The sequence below is a fragment of the Osmerus mordax genome, chromosome 9, assembly GCF_038355195.1.
Source record: "Osmerus mordax isolate fOsmMor3 chromosome 9, fOsmMor3.pri, whole genome shotgun sequence".
Taxonomy (NCBI): Eukaryota; Metazoa; Chordata; class Actinopteri; order Osmeriformes; family Osmeridae; genus Osmerus; species Osmerus mordax.
The window spans coordinates 5,916,851-5,934,838 of record NC_090058.1 but is presented as its reverse complement, the minus strand read 5'-3'; the positions used below and the strand labels follow the sequence as shown (position 1 = coordinate 5,934,838).

The window sequence follows — 17,988 nt, the reverse complement described above, 5'->3', positions numbered from 1 at the left end:
GGACCAGCTACCCTAGCCCAGCCCAGCCTAACAAAGCAGGGCCCAGCCCAGCCTAACACAGCCCAGCCTAACACAGCCCAGCCTAACACAGCCCAGCCTAACACAGCCCAGCCTAACACAGCCCAGCCTAACACAGCCCAGCCTAACACAGCAGGGCCCAGCCCAGCCTGACACAGCCCAGCCTGACACAGCCCAGCCTAACACAGCCCAGCCTAACACAGCCCAGCCTAACACAGCCCAGCCTAACACAGCAGGGCCCAGCCCAGCCTAACACAGCCCAGCCTAACACAGCCCAGCCTAACACAGCCCAGCCTAACACAGCAGAGCCCAGCCCAGTATTACTAGAGGCCCCACATCCAGTCTCAACCAGATCCTAGTCCCTTCTCAATTCTTTAGATCTTTCTCCAGCTCATCTCGTACGACGATTTGATCTGAAACGACATACGGCAGGATATAGGAACATTCAGCCTCTTAATCTGCAGTAAAATGCTCCAACCACCAAGCTGTTACCCCTTCTTCTTTTTGTCATGGCACAGGGGACTTGCTTAAGTTCTCGGCTGTAACTGTAACTTTCACTGTGCCTGATCTTCTCAAAGCCCCCTGGAAGTTCGAGGAACTGGAAGAGAGGCGTCCATTCTTCCAGACCTGCATAGGATCAGCCCCTTAAAGCAGAACAACCACTGAGACGTTATCCATGTGCACATGGACCCGCTCACCTCGTCTGTCATGGAGATGCAGGGCCCTCTCTGTGTGTGTGTGTGTGTGTGTGTTGGCAGAGAAAGACAGAAAGAGGGAGGGAGGGGGAGTGAAGAGAAACGGGAGAGGTAGAAAGTGATGGCCCTGGAGCAGTAAAGTGGAGCTTCTAGGATTGAGTCTCCGCTGGGAATCCTTGTGCATCCTGCCGTTAATGCTGCCTGTTCCAGGAGCAGGCCCTCTAGGCTGTGTGTGTGTGTTGGCAGTGGCAGGGTGGGTGATTTGAACTCGTGAACCTCCACAGCAGCTGATGGTGTGTGTGTCATGGGTGCATGCGTGTGTTGGAAGGCAACTCTGTCTACGGCACTGAAGACCCGACTGGCATGTCACGGGGGGGCTTTCACACAGGGTTTCTTACATGACACACACACACACACACACACACTGCCTGAGTTGACCTCCATATTCCCCCCGGTTTTCAGGGGGAGTGAAGCAGAGCTGTAAGTCACTAATGTGTTTACGACAGCTACGGCCAGCCTCTAAATTAATTAGGGTTCCCCCTGGTGGCTAAGATGAGTCACTGAGGTATGAATGCATGCACTTACACACACACACACACACACACACACACACACACACACACACACACACACACACACACACAGCATAGTCTGGCCATTACATCTGTAATGTAATAAAGATGTAAATTGCAGCAGCTCTTTCTAGATGGGTGGAGGTGCTAATTGTGAGGGAGGGTGTCTCCAGTGTTGGAGACCCGAGGATGGTCTCTCCCTTAGCAGGGGGTCATTAGATCTGTCTTTGTCTCTGACCACTGCTGAGCGTCATGTCAGTTCCACCAAAACAAGTTGTTCTGCAACGCTCTGCAGCCCTCAGCATGGACTGTGAGCATGCTAGGGTAAAGGCAGGGGAGGGGGTGTGAAGAAAAGGAAAGGGGTGAGGTAGAGAGACAGCTAGAGTGTGGAAAAGAAGGAGCAGGATGTCTTGATGTTGTCGCTCCATGCAGCTGGGTCATCACAGTTACGGCAGTCCTGTGTGACAGCGGAGTGGCGGACAATCTGATAACGCGCCCCCCACACACACACACACACACACACGCTGAGGGCTGATGCACGTCCCCGTGTCATTTCCTCTGACCTTGAGGGGACAGGAAGGAGCAGTTGGAGTGTCTTGTCTGCTTCCTGTTTGGTAGTGTGTTTAGTAGTGTGTTAATATGGCCTGGGTGAAGCCCCAGTGTTCAGGGTTATGGGAAGGGTATACAGTCCACCAGTCCTCTCTCGCTGAGGTCACACGCATACCATATCTCTGCTGAGACTAGGAAATGGGACACCCTTTTGGACGTAGGGTGTTGAGCAAATGGAAAACGGGGCTAAGTAGAGAGGCCTTTCAAGAAGCCACTAGACCAGACCTGTAGGGCTGGCTGGCTGTATAGCTGGCTGGCTGGCTGTATGGCAGGCTGTAGGGCTGCCTGGCTGGCTGTAGGGCTGGCTGGTTATAGGGCTGCCTGGCTGGCTCTAGGGCTGCTTGGCTAGCTGTAGGGCTGCCTGGCTGGCTCTAGGGCTGCCTGGCTGGCTGTAGGGCTACCTGGCTGGCTCTAGGGCTGCTTGGCTGGCTGTAGGGCTGGCTCTAGGGCTGCTTGGCTGGCTGTAGGGCTGGCTGGTTATAGGGCTGGCTGTAGGGCTGCCTGGCTGGCTCTAGGGCTGCCTGGCTGGCTGTAGGGCTGGCTGGCTCTAGGGCTGCCTGGCTGGCTGTAGGGCTGGCTGGCTCTAGGGCTGCCTGGCTGGCTGTAGGGCTGGCTGGTTATAGGGCTGCTTGGCTGGCTCTAGGGCTGCCTGGCTGGCTGTACTGGTTATCAGCAGCCTGGGTGAGGGTTGACTAATCTACATTCAATCTGGTTTAGACTGGTCGCATACTCAGTGGAAATAGTGGATGTAAACACCAGCTATACACTAATTCCTTCCTGCCATTGATGCAGATATGCATATGAACAATAATACAGAAATCACCTTCCTCTCCTCCTCCATCCTGCTCTATCTCCCTCGTCTACTTGCTTTATTTGTTGGCACAGCTTTTTAGAACCAGACGGCATGGTGTTTTAGCTTGTTTACCATGTAAAAAAACATATTTAAAAAGACATCCTTTTATTAGGCCTGTTGCCTTGGTGGCAAAGGAGACGGTCAGCACGGTAACAGATGTTTGATCCTCATCAAGTCTGCCCGGTCTTCATTAGCAGGTTAATACTCTGCCTTCGGAAGCCACACGACACCAATTGAGCATTGAGACTGAGTTCCAGGCTATTTCAAAAGCACAATGATTTATCAATAATGGTGTTTGCTTGCCTGGCTAGATTGGGCCTGCTTTCCATGACAATATAGGGTAGGGAGGTAGTGGTGGTGGGGTGGGGGAATCCGGGAGGATTATGCCCCCAGTCCCAGACTGCTAGTTGTATGGGACAACTAGCAGTCTGAATCCTCCATTTGTAGCACCACCACCGCCCCAACAACAAGCATTTCAGACTAAATAAGGGCGTCATGAAATATAGTCAGTGCAGCCCTTTAAGAAACAAACATGTCACTGTTGATCAGGCTCAGCAGATAGACACACTCCCTCTCTCTGAACGGGAGACAGTGTGTGTGGGGGTGGGAGTGGGGTGCCTGTTCAGCATAAATCTGACCGTGGCTGCTGGGAAAAGGCTGTGACAATGCCCGAGTGGAATAATGCAAAATAGAGTAGCAATGTCCCTTCCAGTTAGTGTGTGTGTGTGTGTGTGTGTGTGTGTGTGTGAGACTGATTTACCTTGGTAAGCTGGGCTGCCCGCAACATTAATTAGAGGCCAGTGCAGACATGCTCCTTCTGGCAGGTGGACAAGACGAGTGCCGCAACACAACCGTGCGTGTGGGATTGAATTATGCGACAAGTGGGCGTTGCAGTAATGAGGGGAAGGGGGGGCAGGCGGTAGGCAATGAATTAGTGAATGTAAATGAGTATGGGAAGAGGTGGAGTATGAGTGAGATATTGGGGGAGAGGGGGGCATAGTGAGGGGGGGGTAGGAGTGAGATAAGAGACTCATTGTGTGGGTGTTTGACTGTCTTTCCTGTTCTATGTTTTCATGGTAGTGGCTTAGATAGCACCACAGATGCCTCATTAGAACACGCACACACATACACACAGTTACAGCGAGGCCTCTGGTGTGCTGGTCTCCTGGTGGCAGAGATAATGAGGTTCCAAGGTCGTGGTGCCAGTCAGTCTCTGCTTATGTGGTCCTTTCCACTCCCAGACAGCCAGCTAGATAAGTCAGGCAGCAGGTTAGATAAGTCAGGCAGCAGGCTAGCTAGTCAGGCAGCAGTCTAGCTAGTCAGGCAGCAGGCTAGCTAGTCAGGCAGCAGTCTAGCTAGTCAGGCAGCAGTCTAGCTAGTCAGGCAGCAGTCTAGCTAGTCAGGCAGCAGTCTAGCTAGTCAGGCAGCAGTCTAGCTAGTCAGGCAGCAGGCTAGCTAGTCAGGCAGCAGTCTAGCTAGTCAGGCAGCAGGCTAGCTAGTCAGGCAGCAAGCTAGCTTGTTAGTCCAGTTCCCAAGATAAGTGGTAGGAATACATGGGTACAGATGGAGATATGGTTTGCCTGTAACTCTAACCCAGAGTAAATGAAAGTCATTAAGCTCTTCCCTGTGGAGGGAGACTCCCCCCCCACACACACACACACACCAGCTAAGTGTTAATAGAACTGAGGAGATGAAACTGGGCTGAATAGGTCATTACCCCTCTGTACTAGATGAGGAGGATGGTGCTGGGTGGTTCCAGTGAGGGATGATGTAGTGAATGGATGAGGACGGTACTTGCAACACTAAGATTGTTGGTTCAGATGCCTGTGTGGACACGAACACATCTGGGTCAAGACCCCGTCTCTGTCCTCATCCTTGAAGAGAGAGAGAGAGGGAGAGAAGGAGAGAGAGAAAGAGTGAGTGAGAGAGAGAGAGATCAACGACAATTGGAGAGGAGAGGAGGGGATACACGGTCCAGGAGAAGTGGAGATGTGGATTAAACATGACACAGCCGTCAGTCCTCCTCACCTCCGACACCACCACACCGCAGCTGCTGGCGGAGGGCAGCACACACACACTCTCATATGCACTTGGCACACACACACACACACACACAGGTGCAAACTGACTTGAGAATGGGCTCACAGGTCTATATGATTTGCAAGCCCACGCACTCCGTCCGTGCCAGCCTGTATCAATCTACACGCTCAGATCCTGGCTGTCATGTGTTTAGGCTGTCAGGTTGTTTCTACACCTCTCCTCTCCAAGGCAGCCTTCGCCACGACACATCTCTCTCTCGCTCTCTCGCTCTTTCTCTCTCTGACTAACTGCCCCTCCCTCGCCTGTTTTGTCAGCAGACTGACTCATGTCGATCATCTCCACACACTGAAGACACCAAATCCATGTTTTTGAGAGATTATTTGTCTTTTCCATTTCTTCTAGCTTTATTGTAAGAGTCCATGACCTATGAACTGTAGTCTACCAGGGCTCTCCACCCCTCCGTGGTCTCTCACCGTCAGACTGTCCCCTTCATCGTCATGCCCCTAAATAAACCCAAACAAGATGATCAAACAGGGGCAGGAGCACGCACTAAAGGCTGTCTGGGATCTGACGGCGCCTTTTGAAGTCTGTAGAGCTTTGAGGCGAAAATGTCACCAGTCAGAATCAAGACTGGTCTTCCCCCCCCACCCCCATCACTCTGTCCCTCTCTGTCAACCGAGGGCCCCACCTTCTCACCCCGTCACACACACACACGTACGCTGTCACACACTGCAGGGCCCACTGGGGATTCTGGTTGGCTGGTCGAGCTTGGTGACGTTTTCTGATTAGCTTCAGTGGCTGGGAGGAGCGAGTGGCACGGGTGTGATGAGAGAGAAGAAGAAGGGGAGGAGGAGGAGGAAGTCGTCTAATGACTGCAGGCTGACAGGCTGAGCTCTCCATCACTGGGTTTCCTAGCCAGGTTAATTAGTAATGGGCCTGTGCAGCACTCACTCACACACACACTCTCTCTCACACACTCTCTCACTCACACACTATTTCTATCCACCGCTTTCGCTCTCTCTCTCTTTCTTGTCGGTGGGATTTGGGGCATGGAGATGGGGGCTGGCTGCACAGCAAAGGTGAGCAAAATGGATTAATAGAATGATACGCTGGCGGTATTAGTGCTTCAGACGATGAATTAATGATAAAACAGAACTAGGCACAAGGGAGGGGGTGTGTAGGGGGGGGGAGACAAGGAGGGAGAGAATGAGATGGGGAGGAAGGTGGCAGGATGGGCGGGGGTGGAGGAATACATTTTTTATGTTAAGGCGAATAAAGAGGGGGGTGGGAAGAGAATTATGCAAATAATGACTGACTGTGAGGAAGATCATTCTGTGTACACAGAAATAACTGTTCTGAGCTGTGCCTGTGCCAAAAAAGAGAGAAGGGGAGGCTGGGGTGAGCACTGGTGAAGGAATGGAGGCATTGTGTGGAGGTGAAGTAAGCTTAGAAGCAGACTTCTCCCGGGTTAACCGGCCAGCCTGCTGCCAGTCATTCCCCCGGCTCTCAGATCCACACACCCAGACCCAGGTCCATGTGAAATCCTCTCAGCAAATAAGAGGAACAGCAGAGGGTTCCAGTGAGTCAGTGCCCTCAGCTGTTTTTGGGCCTGTGGTTCAGCTGGCTGTGGGGCTCCAGATCCCGCTTCCAGCTGGGCTCTGGTCTGTAGACAGCACCAGTGTTGTTCATCTCCATGGAGGCACTGCTGACTAATGTCTGATTGGTATTCTCGTCCTCTCTCAGCCCAGCGCTGGGCCCTGTGGACTCGCTCTCCTGTAGACCTCAGCCACGATGCCATTTCCTGTCGTTCGCTCGCTCGCTCGCTCTCTTTCTCTTAAAATATTCACACACTCTCTCCCATTTCTAAAATATTCAAACACTCTCTTTTGCTTTTCTAAAATATTCACACAGTTGTTGACTTCCTGTTGTATAGTTCCTTGCTCTCCCCCTCTCTCACGCCCCGGCCCTGCCCCCCATCATTAGCACCATGGGAGCCAGTCAGCCTCAGATGGTGGAGCAGAGGGAGGGGGGAGCTTTGCATTCCCCTGGTCAGCCTCCACCCGCCTGCCAAGAGGCGATAAGAAGCAGCAAACAAAGGCCCTTTAATGTCACTGTAAGCCCCCGTCCTGAGGGGGGTGCTGGGGAGGGGGGTGCTGGGGAGGGTGCGGCTGTCTTCAACTTATGTATCTGAAGTTGGGTTACGGTTCAAGTCTGTGTGTGTTTTGGTGTAAGTCACAGAGGTTTTAGGAAACGATAGATAAAAGGATAAAAGTGTCCGCTCAAGGTTGTACTGTCTCTAATATCTCATGCTAAAAGTGAGGTATGGGAATAACTACTAGGGAAGGAGAGAGAGAGAGGTAGAGAGGAAAGGGGGGAGAGAGGGGGGAGGTGGGCCAACCAGCCAGCAAGCCGAGAGTTGCAGAGTTGGCAAAATAAATAGATTTATGCATGCATTTTATTCCAGCAATTCCACTGGTGGAGGAAGGAGGGTGTGGAGTTAATCTGCTGAGTGTGAGAGATGAGGTGAAGCAAGGGAACCCAGTTCTGCACTGGACCAGATTCAGACCGATCACACTACATGGTGTTTGTTCTTGCAACCTAGCTACCGGCAACACACTCACATACAGACGCAGACGCACACACTGATTGGCCCGGGATGGCCTGGTGACCCCATTTGCTACTGAACCACTGTAATGCTTTCAGAAGGTAGGGGCTAGTGTGAGCTGTGGTATCTGGACTATCAGTGAGAATAGAGGAAAGGAGGAGATGACTAGCAGAGAGGTGAGTAGGCCAAGACCAGCTGTGTGGAGGAAGAGAGAGACTAGCCGTAAGGGAAGGAGAGAGACTTGACAGTGAGGGAAAAGGATGAGAGAGACTAGAGGAGGAGAGACCAGCAGGGGGGGGGCAGGGCTGTTCTCCATCAGCTCCTAGTCCAGCTCCAACACTTGACTGCTGTTAGTTCTACATTCCTCTGGCTGAACAGAGAGGTTGCCCTTTTCAGACAGTTGATCCACCTGGATGAAATATAGCCTTTAAAACCCCACCTCCACACCACTGGAATGGGCTTGTATAGGGGATCGGAACAAAGCCTGTCTGCTCACCCTCCAAACAGGACTGTTTATGAGTTTTCTAACTGATAGTTCAGAATCACATGACAATATGTATTGTTCTTTACTGCAGCCAGCCAGTTGGATCATGTGATGGGGGTTTTTATATCATTTTGGGGGTGTTTGATGTGGCAGGGCATTGGGAGGGTTTTCTGAGGCGTGTGGAATTTTCCTTGAGTGGAGGCGGGCTGAGACTCGGGCTAGCGCTAAAGCTGAGGCTGGGGTTAGAGCTGAGGTTAGTGCTAAGGCTGGGGTAGAGGTTGGGGTTAGGGCTGAGGCTAGTGCTAAGGCTGGGGTAGAGGTTGGGTTTAAGACCGAGGCTAGTGCTAAGGCTGGGGTAGACGTTGGTGCTGCAGTGTGTAGCTTTACACTGCGACACTGACACACAAGGTTCCTATTTCTAAACACCATTCATTTTGCTTCTTAGTTTCCTCTTTTGCTCACTCATGTCTGTATCGGTAGCATGCACACCACCTACGCACCAGACTACCAGGGACAGGGCACACACACATGCAAAGCCCCAATGTCCTTGACCAGAGCTACCATCACCAGCCCCTGTGGACAAACTGGCTCAGCGACCCATCTCTCACTGTCGTCCAATGAGAAGCTTTCACCCCATCCCCGCCAGTCAATGAGAAGTTTTCTTCAATCCTGCAGTGAGAGTTGTGGTGTGCCGCTCCTAGCAGCCATTACTGTCTTACTGCTGTAATCACAAATGAGAAATGTCCCACCAACCCCTTACGTTCATTCTCCTTCACCAACCACCCCTTCTCTCTCCTCTCTCTCTTACTCTCTGTGTTCTCTGTCTCTGTATGTGCCCCCCCCCCCCAGCCAGCCCCCTGCTCCCCGTCATGTCCAATCAGCATCAGCATATTCAAGACCAGGGAAGTTTTCCTTTCAGTGTCTGCCTCTGAGCCCTCTCTCAGGAGAGGAGGAATCAGGGAGAGGGATGGGAAAACGTCATAGTGAGAGGTGGAAGGAAGTAGGGAGAGAGAGTAGATGGAAAGGGAGGAGGTGAAGGATGCCATGCTGTTTCCATATCAGGTAGGGAGGGAAGGGAACTGGTTCATAGTAGAGATGGCTGGCTTGGCTCTCTAGAGGGTCATTGGAGCGACCATCTCCCGTCGGTCTGTGTACTTCAGTGTTGTGACTGTATCTGACTCGTGTGTGTGTGTGTGTGTGTGTGCGCGTGTGACTCTGGTATGAGTGTGTGTATCTGTGGGTGGACATCCTGGTGCCCAGAGCAGGGTCCTTAGTTTTGTCTGTGATGCAGACAGACAGCTCTCTGCCCACTATCCCAAGGCTCAGACACACACACACTTGCACTGTGTTACTAGTGCGGTGGGACAGGTACACACACACACACTGCCCCCGCATACGTCTAGCGATCCGAGTCCATCCAGCAGACGCTGCCCTCTGTCTCTATTTCAGGCTCAGATGTCTTTCACAGGCACGTGTGTGTGTGTGTGTGGAAGGAAGGAAGCAAGCAAGCAAGGAAGGATAATGTGAGCAATAATATTTTTTTCTTCCACTTGAACTCCCAAGACTATGAGCTCATCATTCCACATGATCAGATGTAGTCAACATGGCCTGGATCTCAGCAATACCTCCCCAGTAACCAGATGGAGACGAGGCTTTTGTCTGGAAAGAAGATTTATGCTACACGCTCGTGTGTCTCCAACTCAACCAGGAAGCAGTTTAGCTCGATACGGTTGTAGATACAGGATGTATTTGAATGTCGATCCTAGAAACCACACACTAAATGGACCATGTTAAATGCATTGTTGAAACACAGTCCTAACACACACCAAGACACGGCACCTGCCATATCCTTGCCCTTTTGGTTAACAAAGTTTGATTTACCTTTGGAGACAGACTCCTCTGCTCCTCCTCCACCTCTTTCCCTCTCTTCTCCCTTTCTTGTTTTTATTTTGACTGAGAAATTGTTGTGGTTTATTTCTACACATCTATCCTTTTATTCATGGCGGAAGCCTCGCTCCTAGTGGAGAGGATTATGCCCGTAAATACGTTCCCGTCGGTACAAAGCCTCAAAGCCACTCAGCGGAGAAAAGGGTCTTCGATAAGAGAGCCTTGTCAAGCTGAGCCCTCACCTCCTGCCCCCCCCCTCCCCTCACTCTTAATTCCTTCTAGTTCTCTTTTCCATTTTCCTCAGCCAGGCAGAGCGACAGACACAGTCAGAAAGACAGAGGCTGGTTATGGGGCGTTGTGTGTAAAGTCTAGACTGTGATAGCCAGGTCATGGCTGTTTCGCTTCTCCTGTGTGTTTCGAGGAGTTCCCGGCTGCGCTGTTGTTAACCTGCCGCTGTGTGTCGTCGTGGCAGCTAACTGCTATCACGTGTCCAGCTGTCTGTCCCCACGCGGGACAACGGAAACTCCCAGACTGCCGCTCTGCTACCGGGGACCACATCAGAACTGGCTTAAACCATCTTGCGGTTCACGCGACCATTTACCAAAAGTCCAATCGACTGCTTTTCATTGTGGGTTTCATTCAGCACAATGTTTTCTGAAAAGTAGACACTCACTCTTCCTCTAATAAACCCCCCTCTTTTCCTCCTCGCTGTAAGCGCTATGTACAAAGGGACCGTGGGCCTTTTATGTACCCAAACCTTTCTTGCCTGATCTCTCTCTTGTCTCTCTTTTTCCCCTCTCCCTGCGATGTAGCTGTAGGTACGATGACCTTTTGTAGACACATGGTGATCATATTTCTTCTCTCCACAGTATAACTTTGTGGGGCGAATCCTGGGTCCGCGAGGCCTGACGGCCAAGCAGCTGGAGGCAGAGACGGGCTGCAAGATCATGGTGCGAGGGAAGAGCTCCATGAGGGACAGGAAGAAGGTGAGGCCATCTGGCTGAGCACACACACACATGCACACACATGCACACACACACACAGTTGGTGTATAATGGCTTGAGTCTTTTCCAAACACTGACCCAACCAGACAGACAGACAGACAGACACACACACACACACACACACAGACACACACACACACAGACACACACACAGACAATGCACGCGTACTTCACCCTATCCCAACCCTGACCCATACATGCACACATACAGACATACACCCCACCTACTTCACTGTACACCAGCACCGACCCAAACGCATACACACATGCAGACACACCGACCGAGTGTAGGCATGTGAACCCAGATTGTGAAAGGCTGAGGAGTGGAAAATAGTGCCCATGTGACAGTGACTGGTGGTATTTCTGTGGTAGCTGGGTCTATTTCTGATTTGGCAGGGGAGTATCATGGGAGGTGGAGGGCGGGGGCAGAGGGGTTTCTGAAAGGGCACCGATAGTGGAGTGTAGGTTAGGGAGACACACGCCTGCAGAGACTGGGGAGGTCACAGTGCCCTGTTGGTACGTAGGAGCGTGTCACTGAGGACACAGCGCCCCAGTGTTCATGAGCAGATTTAGTCAACAAAACAATTCCCCAACAGCGACCTATTGTGATGCTTGTGTTTGGTGCATTGTATAGCTGTCTCCACAAGACAGATTCGCAACAATTTGACATTTCACCACTTTGCTTCTCTGACAATGTGAATACAACACAGGGTTATTTAGGAGAAAGAGATTCGCCGGGCTGCAAAGGTTCTCTCTCCCCCCCTTCAGTCGATTTCATTTCTCAGGCAGCAGCACCATTATAAACCATTTGCATAAGTAAGGCAGTAGAAGTGTACTTTTTATTCTTCCACAAGGGACCTAGCTCCACACACACACACACACACACACACACAGCCTAGAGGGCCTGCTCCTGGAACAGGCAGCATCAACGGCAGGATGCACAAGGATTCCCAGCGGAGACTCAATCCTAGAAGCTCCACTTTACTGCTCCAGGGCCATCACTTTCTACCTCTCCCGTTTCTCTTCACTCCCCCTCCCTCCCTCTTTCTGTCTTTCTCTCATATTCTTTCTCTCTCCCTCTCTCTCTCCCTCTCTCTTGGATTATTTTCTACCTTTCTCTCTCCATCTCCCCATGAGTGTGTTCAGCTGTGCTGGGTAAGCCATTGTCAAATTCTGTCCTGAATTTGACTTATTGAATGTTAAGAGGTTTGAGAAAACACAAACAGACGCGCACAAACACACGCAGACAAGACACACACACACACACAGCATTACAGATGCTCACAAACACCCGCGCTCACCTAATTTGGCAGCATGGCTAGCAGCTCATTTAATTGATCTATGATTACTTTGATAAACTTAAGGCTTGATTACCACGGCTGTTTTCTGTCCCTTCATTTGTCTCTGTGCGGCTGGGAGAGTTGTGTGGAATTAAAGCCCTGGACAGCCACAAACGTGGAGCGAAGAGACTAAGGCTGCTCTCTGAGAGGTGTCATATACTCAAAAGAAGTACAGAGAATATGTTTTGAGGCAATATGAGAAGTGTGCTTATAGCCCTGTTGAACGTAGATAGTGCTGGGGGCAGAGATGGTGCGGTGGCCGGGGGGGGGGGCGGGGGGTCACGCCAGGACAGGAGGCCCAGCCACGCCAGGACGGGGCCTGTTTATTCAGGATCCATTAACGGCAGCGTTTTCAACCTCTCAATAATTCAGTGGGCTGCTCCCTGCTGGGACAGCACTCCTCTGCCAGCGAGGAGGGGAGGGGAGGGGGGGGAAGGAGGCAGGCCAGGAGGAGGGGGGGAAGTGGGTAGGGTTTGATAAGGAAGCGGGGAGGTTAGGGAGGGATGATGGAGAGAGAGAATATGGGTAAGTGGGAGGGGAAGGTGCCTGGAGATACAGATTGCCTACATGATGACTTCAACTAGGGGAGTTCAGGTAATCTATTCCCTATATGGGGGTGTTGATAGCATGAGGTGGATCCAAATCTAACGCCTCTTCTCTATAATAAAGCACTTCATAGTGAGTGTATATCAATACAGCTAATACTGGTAAAGTGTCTACCACAGTCCAGTGTGACTAGTGTTGGCCTTGGTATGTGTGTGTAGGTGTGTGTGTGTGTGGTGTTGAGAGGACTGGAGAGTCAGAGAGGAGGTAATAACATGTCCTCCAGACAGATACGCCCCTGCTCTGATCAAACACCAGCCACACACCACATCACACACTCCAGTCAGACCTGTGTGTTGACGGCGGACTGACGATACACATGTCCACACACACACACACACACACACACACACGTGTGTGTGTGTGTGGACATGTGTATCGGGAGGGGAGTCAGGTGGCTGAGCGGTGAAGGAATCGGGCTAGTAATCCAAAGGTTGCCAGTTCGATTCCCGGTCATGCCAACTGACGTTGTGTCCTTGGGCAAGGCACTTCACCCTGCTTGCCTCGGGGGAATGTCCCTGTACTTACTGTAAGTCGCTCTGGATAAGAGCGTCTGCTAAATGACTAAATGTAAATGTATGTACACACACATGTTCACGCGCTCTCTCTACTAGTAGTCTACCCTACCGTTCTCTCAGAGGGATGGTCAGGTGTTCACGTTGTCACAGTAACTTCACCGAGTCTGTGTGAGTTTCTAAGGGAACTGCTTTCCAATCCGCTCAGGCTGGAGAGGGAGGGAGGTTTACGACTCGATTTGAGTCGAGGCAGCGACTCAAATCGAGTGACTGTGCCCAGCTAGTTTCTCCCTGGCAGATCCAGGATCTAACCCCTCACCCTCTGCCAGCTCCCAGCTGCTCTCCCACTGTTTCAGTCATCCTCAGAATTGGCAATCCAAAGGATGAAGTTTTATTTGGCGTTTGCCAGTGAGGATTGCAACTGTGCTGGTTGTGTTGTCGAGGTGATGGGTCCTTTCAGGGGGGTGTTGAAGATGGCTGGTCTCTCTCTCTCTCTCTCTGTTGTGGAGGGCTGGTTTGTCTCACAGTGGTGTTGTGGAGGTGATGGTTCTAAGAGTGATGTCCTACTGCTGATGCTACTTAAGGCTTTATGAAGTGTTTACGAAGGCCTATTAGTCTGAGATCAGCAGAGGAATCTCCTGATGTTTTTACTAGGGCTTTCCACTTATTCTCACACACACACACATTCACACACAAAAGCACAAGTGGAAACTTGGGATAGGGAGCACGGCAGGAGCAGGAGCGGCTCTGTCTGATCTTTAGCGAGGTCACAACGTTTAACCTCCTCCCTGTCAGGTATTTAAGAGAGGCCTGTAAACTTTAACTTGAGCTCTTTTGTTCCACGCATTCATACAGTAGCGTGGGTTGCCATGGCAGCCTCAGCGACCTCGTCCTAATACTGTTCTTGTTGCCATCATTCGTCTTTTTTCCACCGTGTAGCGTTAAAGGGACAGCGCGCTCAAAAGATTGCGTCAGGCAGTTCCATTGGACTTTTAGGTGAACGCAGTATGCTCCACAGACACCACCCGTTCCTTTAGCCTATAACGTGACATGACAAGACGGAGCCGCCAAAGAGCCCGCGTCGGGTTGCAGTTTGAGTGAACACTTCTTTTTTTCCAGGCGCTGCCTGCAACAGGCCCTGGGATTGAGGCATCTGCGTCCTATGACAGGAATGTCGAGCCTTTCGAAGCTTTTAGACGGTGCTTTTGATTCTCGTCCTGCCCTGCCCTCGCAGTCCCTTTAGGCCCCATGGCATTTTAGACCGGAGTGCACCATCTTCAACTGAGGTGGCGTGGTGGTGGGGGGGGGGGGGGGGGGGGGTGGAAAGAAGGACAGCTGTCTACAACAGCGCTCACTGTCCAACAGGCGTTCCACCAGCATGTTGATATAAACTATATTTATAGCTGCTGGCTAGATTCTATCAAGACCGCAGCTGACCACATGAGCTCCTGGTGAGAGGATGGAACTTTCCTTCTCCAAAACGACCAGGGGAGGGAAGAGGGGTGGGGAGAGAGGGAGGGAAGAGGGGCGGGGAGGGAGGGGAGAGGTCAGATGGAGGCGACATATGGCTGTCTATTTCTGTAGCTGTTTTCGTGTGGTGCGTTTCCTGTTAACAGCCTAACCTTGCCGTACGGGTTCAGTGAGCTCACACTGGGGGCCGGGCCGGGCCTGGGGTGCTCAGCCTCGGAGGCTCCACCATCCCCAGCCAGCCTCTCCCGGGCCTCTGGTCACTTCTAGGGGACGTGGTTGTCGTTCATGTTGGGGCCAGGGTAATCGCTCCCCCCGGAACCTCCTCCCACCGTCAGCCTCGTCTCGGAGGACCGTAAGCAGGATTCCTGCTCTGCTCAAAGGCCCTGCCAGAGTGCCACGCAGTACCCACCACCAGCGCCGCACGCACGAGCACGCACACTCCTGTTTGTCATGCTGTCACTTTCCCTCAGAGGACAGCCCGTGACCTTGTTCACAGCCTGACAGCCTGCTTGCTGCTAGTGAGAGAGTAGTTGGAGAGGTGGACAAGTGCTCCCCCGCCCCCCTCTCTTTTTTTTTTTTATCTCTGTCTCTCTCTTTCTCGCTCTCTCTGAGCATGCCTTCTGGGCTACCACTGTTCTCTCTTCCCTCTGTCACTCTGTCTATCTTTCTCCTCCCCAGTTTCTCTGACAGTGGGCCCCCCTGTTAGCTGCTGCTTGTTCTGGGCGGTGGTGAGAGTGAGGCTAGCTCCTGAAGAAAGGTGAACACGAGAGGAATACTTAAGTCTGCATGCGTGTCGGAGAGATAGAGGGCGAGACAGCACTGTCATGGCAACCACTCTCGGCAGAGAGTAGCTGGTGGTGGGCAGGGTGGCACTAATGTGTGTGTGTGTGTGTGTGTGTGAGCCAGGCGAGGTGCTTGGCGTATTAGTGAGCATGTCAGGTGGACCCCCCGCAGAGCCCTCACAAGGCTCGGCTTTGTAATCAGACACCTCAATTAGCAGGCTGCTTCACAAACGAGCAGAGGGGCCGCCGGGTGAGGAAACTGATGATGCAGGATACATCGCCAGCCAGTTCATCAGCCAGCCAACCCGCAAATCGGTCACTTTAACCAGCCGTCCAGCCGTAACCAGGGCTACTTAAGTGTAAGAGATACACGGCGGGTGCGGTAGACACATCTACCAAGGTCTGCAAGTGTATTGATGTCCGCTGATCATAGAGAGAGAAAGTCTTTATTTTATTTTTAAGAAATTAGTGTTCAAATAGACACTCGACACCCTTACAAAACAATGTTTGGTTTCCGAAAATAAGGGCGTGTTCCATAATGTGCAGTAGAACTGAGAGTTTTGGACATCCCTGACTGGTTCTGCCGAACTGAGGAGAGGAGGTGTGTTTGAGGTGCGTTTTGAGGTTAGATGGCTATCATAGACCCCACATCCCACCAGTCCCCTCACACAGGTGACCTGTCTGCACAGGAACGGTAGCAGAGCTGTCATGGTGACCAGGCCATTCTGTTCAGAGCTCTGTGTGAGGCGGACTCACAGGAAGCTGCCAAACAGAATAGCCTGGAATTGAGTGCCTGGCATGTGCTCCAACATATATTCCCCTTCCCTTTCTCTCCTGAAGCTTGATGTGTGGATTTTTTGCCGGGTCTGGAAACACTAAATGACCCACCCCCCCCCCTCCTCTCAGCTGGGCCGGTCGGAGCATTGAACAAGCCCATTGTCTGCACATAGAAATGGAGCTGCATTTAACGCTGCTGAAAGGCAGTGTGTTCGGAGCTAGGAGGAGCAATCGTTTTGCCTGTGAATAAAACCCATCCTGGCTTTATGCTTCTACCTTCACAATGTAGCTCTTGATAGTGAACGGTCTCTCTGCTTTCACAGGGCCAAGCGTCTCTCTCACAGACCCTTTGTTACCTGCGCATATTGTCCTGTCACACACACACGCACACACACACACACACACACTGGAGTGTAGGTGTGAGAGGGTGACCAGGCAGGAAGCGTGCAGCTCTTTGATGGATCCATCTTGTCATGTAGTGTTAATTGCTAAAGGGATGGGTGTCGCCTCTGAAGCCCTCGTCTATTAAGAGGATGTCCTTTTAACGTTGGAGCTAAATTGCTTACCAAAGAACCGACCTGTCACCTGTTCCCTCGCGTTCTCTTCAAAGGCCTGTGTGTGTGTGTGTTTGTGTGCGTGTGCGCGTGTGTGGCACGCTTCTCATCTTGAATACTGCAGTTATGTCATCACATCCCTCTCTCGCCACTTTGATAATACTACCCCCCCACATACACACACACTTCTGTTTAATTCAACAGGACAAGAGAAAACAACATGCATTTGGACTGACAAAGCAGCTAAATGAATGTAGTTTTACAGAGAATGAACTAATAACCCTACTCTCTCTCTCTCTCTCTCTCCCCCTCTCTCTCCCTCTCCCTCTCTCTCCCTCTCCAGGAGGAGCAGAACAGAGGCAAGCCCAACTGGGAGCACCTAAACGAGGACCTGCATGTCCTGATCACAGTGGAGGACACCCAGGCCCGGGCCGAGGTCAAGATGAGGAGAGCCGTGGAGGAGGTCAAGAAGCTCCTGGTGCCTGCTGTGAGTACCTGGAGCCCCTGATGTCTGTGTGTGTGTGTGTGTGTGTGTGTGCTCAACTGTTCTGCTGTCATGGCCTCCAGTCTTGTAGGTGTGACTTGGGGCACTATCCTGCATCAGCTCCAGTGGTGGTGGATCATAGGCCCACAGTTTCAGACTCCTGCATTATATCTAATAATACATTATTATCAGGCTCCGGTTCCACCAAGGTCGGGGAAACGGCATTGGGGCATTTGGCTGTAGCGAGTACCCCAGTCTAGTCCCCAGCCCTGTGCCCTTGTGTCCGTCCTGTGTGTCTCTCCCCCTCTCTCTCCCTCTCTCTCTCTCTCTCTCTGCCCAGCAGCCGCACACACTCCACCGTCTGCTCCACTTTTCCTCTCCCGCCCTCTTCCTGTTCCCCCTGCTCTGCCGGAGCTGGTGGCCGGTGTGTGTGGGGGGGGGAGCGGTATCACACCGCCTATACCCGGTTTCACACGGTGAACAGAATGTGCGGACAGCTGCACCCCCAGTCCTCTCCTTCAGGAGGGCTGGAGGGAGGGCGGAGGAGGGGGGGTGGTGCTGACCAGCTGAAAGCACGCCAAGCCAGGCGGCACGCTGCGCGAGGGCGCGGTTTCCTCCGCCACATCGCAGGGCTCTCAGTGTGTTACAGCCCTCCCCTCCGCACAGGCTCTCTGGCATGGCTTCAGTCAGACCCCG

At 52.1% G+C, this 17,988-nt stretch overlaps 1 protein-coding gene across 7 annotated transcripts in view; it reads left to right on the top strand.

Moving 5' to 3' along the window:
• Positions 1 to 17,988, top strand: part of qkia (QKI, KH domain containing, RNA binding a) — a 67,110-nt gene that overhangs the window by 19,613 nt on the left and 29,509 nt on the right. For all 7 annotated transcript variants that reach the window (XM_067242592.1, XM_067242587.1, XM_067242591.1 and 4 more), the window contains exons 3-4: positions 10,633 to 10,749; positions 17,152 to 17,295. In XM_067242592.1, coding sequence (XP_067098693.1) covers positions 10,633 to 10,749; positions 17,152 to 17,295 — 261 coding nt within the window. The remainder of the gene's footprint in view (positions 1 to 10,632; positions 10,750 to 17,151; positions 17,296 to 17,988) is intronic.